Here is a 3,337-nt window from a genome sequence, read left to right as displayed (position 1 = left end):
AGTTTTTCTTTAGGGGTAACAATATTATCCTCCATCCTCTCCTTAGGGTTTGGTAAACTATGTCCCACAAGCTAAAATTGATTTATACATTTTTTTAAATGGAAAGAAGAATCTTTTAGGCCTTGTTACTGTACATGAAGTTCAAGTTTCAGTGTCCATAAACAAAGCTTTAGTAGAAAATCATGTTCATTCATTACCTTATTGTCCATGACTTTCACACTACAAAAGCAGAGTTGCAGCTAAGGCAAAGACCATATGGTTCTCAATGTTTATTGTCTGTCTCATTCCAGAGCTGAACCCTATTCAAAGCATAAACCAGATCTCTCATCTTCCTCTGGTTTAGGGTTATCAATGATTTCCTATTTCAACCTACATGGTATATAAAGTCTTAGAAGATCAGCCCCCGCTCTGTTCTCCCACCTAATCATCCATGTTCTTTCATTCACTGCAATTGTAACAGTCACCCAGGACTTTTCTTTTGCCCTGCTACTTTGAAACCGTGCTGGAACCCTGCTTATGACCCTGGCACTTAGCATGCTTTTGCTTGGAACACTCTTACCCCAGACCTTTTGACTGCCAACTCATAACTCAGATCTCACTTTAAAATTCATGAATTCCACTGAGGCCTGCCCTCCCACACAAGTTTAGAGCAGTTCCCAACTACTATACTATGTACTATATGCATATACTATAATAAACTCTAATTTTATCTTATCAGCAGTATCACTATTTTATATACTTCTATTTCTTACAATGATTTTGCCGATCTTTTTCTACTCAACTGTTACTGCTTAAAGGCATGAACAAATCTTTATTCCTAGGCGACCGTGGTGATTATGAGTAAGGTTGCTCACCACAAGGTCAGCAGTTCCAAAGAGGAGACTCTGCTCCCATAAAAGACTTACAGCCTCGCAAACTCACAGGGAGCAGTTGTACTCTATCCTGTAGGACCGCTCTGAGTCAGAACAGACTCAATGGCAATGGGTTTGGGTTTGGGATGGGTCTTAGTCCTAGTGTCAACAATGCCAGGAACAAAGTAGGTACTTGGTAGCCATCTTTGATTTCCTGCTTCATTAAGAGGAACCTTGGTGGTATAGTGGTTACAAGTTGGGCGGCAATCCGAAAGGTCAGCAGTTCGAAATCATCAACTGTTCTATGGGAGAAAGAGGAGGCTTTCTACTCCTGGAAAGATTCAGTCTGAAACCCACAGGGGAAGTTCTACCCTGTCCTATATGGTCAGCATGAGTTGGAATCAGTTCACAACAGTATCTTATTAAATCACAGTAGCTCTGAACATCTGAACCACAAATTAAGACCTAACATCTTTAAATATAAATAATTTACAATAACAATTAGATCGTTGTACTCCATTAGTAATTGCTTTTACCCTTATTTATATTTTTTACTTTGTGCCTTCTAAACTACACTTTCACAAATTCAAATCTATCCTTACCTAGTTTTCTTATTGTATTCTATTTGAATTTTCAAAAGTACTGCTAACAATGTACCCTGATTTTACAGTTTGTTAAGTCATTGATGTGAGGCACTAGGAAATAGAGGCAGGGACCTACTCTGAGCTGGCCAGTCTGTTAGAGAAGCAGAAGAGTGAACACTTTCTTAAGCCATACTCAAAAAACCCCTCACTGCACGCGAGTCAATTCAACTCACAAGAACTGCCCCTGTGGGGCTCTGAGACTGTAACTCTTTGTGGGAGTAGAAAGCCTTGTCTTTCTCCTGAGGTGGTTTTGAACTGCGGACCTTGAGGTTAGCAACCCAACCACTACACCACCAGGGCTCCTTTCCTGAGCCATAAGATGGTAATAGAACACTTCGTATCTTATACTGTTGCTATGAATATTAAACAATTGGAACAGTGTCTGGCAGAGAAAATAAACATTCTCTACAATCATCCATATAGCTTTGCAAACCTAACAACCTTGCCAATGTGTCTTGCACATATTGAGTTCAAAATAGATATTGGTTGAATAGAACTGAATGAGATCCACGAATGATAGACAGTAAATGAGATGAATGATTCGGTGGATCTACAAAACTGCACTGAATGCTTGCTGTGTAGCACCTAGTCTATAGGCCTAGGGATGTGGCTGGAACAAAACTAGAATGTTTGAAAATGTTTGTAATTTGTTAACTTTCATCTGTTTAATGGAGCTCACTAATGTGCCAAGCAATTTTTCTCTATGATTACCTTGATATATATATGAGAGAGATGGTTATAAGCAATGAAACCATTTTAAGCAATCTTGCTAGTGAAGTTAACCGATAAATAGCCTAATTAATATAGTATATGTTAGCCAACAAATAATTAAACTTTATTGTAGAATGTAATATATCATTGTGTAAAAGACTTGAATTCCCAACCACCCCCTCCCTGAGCAACATTAAAATCAGTGTACAACCCCAAAACAATCCCTAGAATGTGCCACAAACAACTTCAAAAACGGGAATGAAAAATAGAAAAAGAACTAAAGGAGGTACCTATTTATTTTCCTCATAACTCACATGCATTTATTTTTAAAACTTGGAAAGTATGCATACAGTTGTTCTTGTTCGTGGCTGTGGACGGGGAATTTCCTTCAGCCAAATGCGCTGCAAGCTTAAGTACAAAGTATTTTCAGTGGGCGCCAATGGATTACGCGTTGGGCTGCTTAGAAGGTCAGCAGTTCGCAATCAGAAAGAGGAGTCTCCGCTCTTGTAAAGAGTTAGTCTCCGAAACCCACAGGGCGGCTCTATCCTGCCCGAAACGCTCACTCGACGGCGGTGAGAAGGTGAAGGGCGCGGTGCTCCCGTAAAGCTACGGGGCCGACGTCCCTAAACGGGGCCTGGGGGCGCGAAAGTGAGTCCGGACCGGGGCGCAGGGAACCGTACCGTGTTGGAAAAGAAGATCCCGGCTTCAGATCGCAGCACCCTGAGGAGCATCTGGTTCCCGTCGTCCAAGAAGTTGTTGATTTCGGGGGAGTTGTTCAGCAGCGGCTGCTCCCCGGGGTCCGACGTCAGGCCGAAGTAGTTCTCGGTGGTCGCGAAGATGAAAAGCTTTCGGACGTCCGCGAGGCGGCCCGCCATGATTTAGGGGCGGGGGCGGGAGGGCTGCTGTTGGGGAGGAAGCGGGAGAGCAGGAAAGAGAGAAGGAGGGGAAACAATCGCGAGGAAAGGAAGGGAAGATCCGACGTCTGGGCAAACCCTGCACTCGGCCCGCAGATCCCGCAGCGCTTCGCGGTTGCCAGGGGCCGTCGCTATGGCGACGAGAGCCGCGGCGGCGGCGGCGCGCCCGGAGCGTCAACGACGCGGGTACGAGCACGCAAAGGTCGAGCGCCAATCG

At 43.7% G+C, this 3,337-nt stretch overlaps 1 protein-coding gene across 1 annotated transcript in view; it reads right to left on the bottom strand.

Moving 5' to 3' along the window:
* DYNC2H1 (dynein cytoplasmic 2 heavy chain 1) overlaps positions 1-3,081 on the bottom strand; it is a 298,686-nt gene extending 295,605 nt beyond the window's left edge. Inside the window, exon 1 of the mRNA XM_030887685.2 lies at positions 2,887-3,081. Within this exon, the coding sequence (XP_030743545.1) occupies positions 2,887-3,081 (195 nt within the window). The remainder of the gene's footprint in view (positions 1-2,886) is intronic.
* Between the last annotated feature and the right edge of the window lie 256 nt (positions 3,082-3,337).

Source organism: Echinops telfairi, unplaced genomic scaffold (genome assembly GCF_000313985.2).
Source record: "Echinops telfairi isolate 266 unplaced genomic scaffold, ASM31398v2 ScPeMD7_7421;HRSCAF=8459, whole genome shotgun sequence".
Taxonomy (NCBI): Eukaryota; Metazoa; Chordata; class Mammalia; order Afrosoricida; family Tenrecidae; genus Echinops; species Echinops telfairi.
The sequence above is the reverse complement of the archived record's forward strand: the minus strand, read 5'-3'. Positions and strand labels throughout refer to the sequence as shown.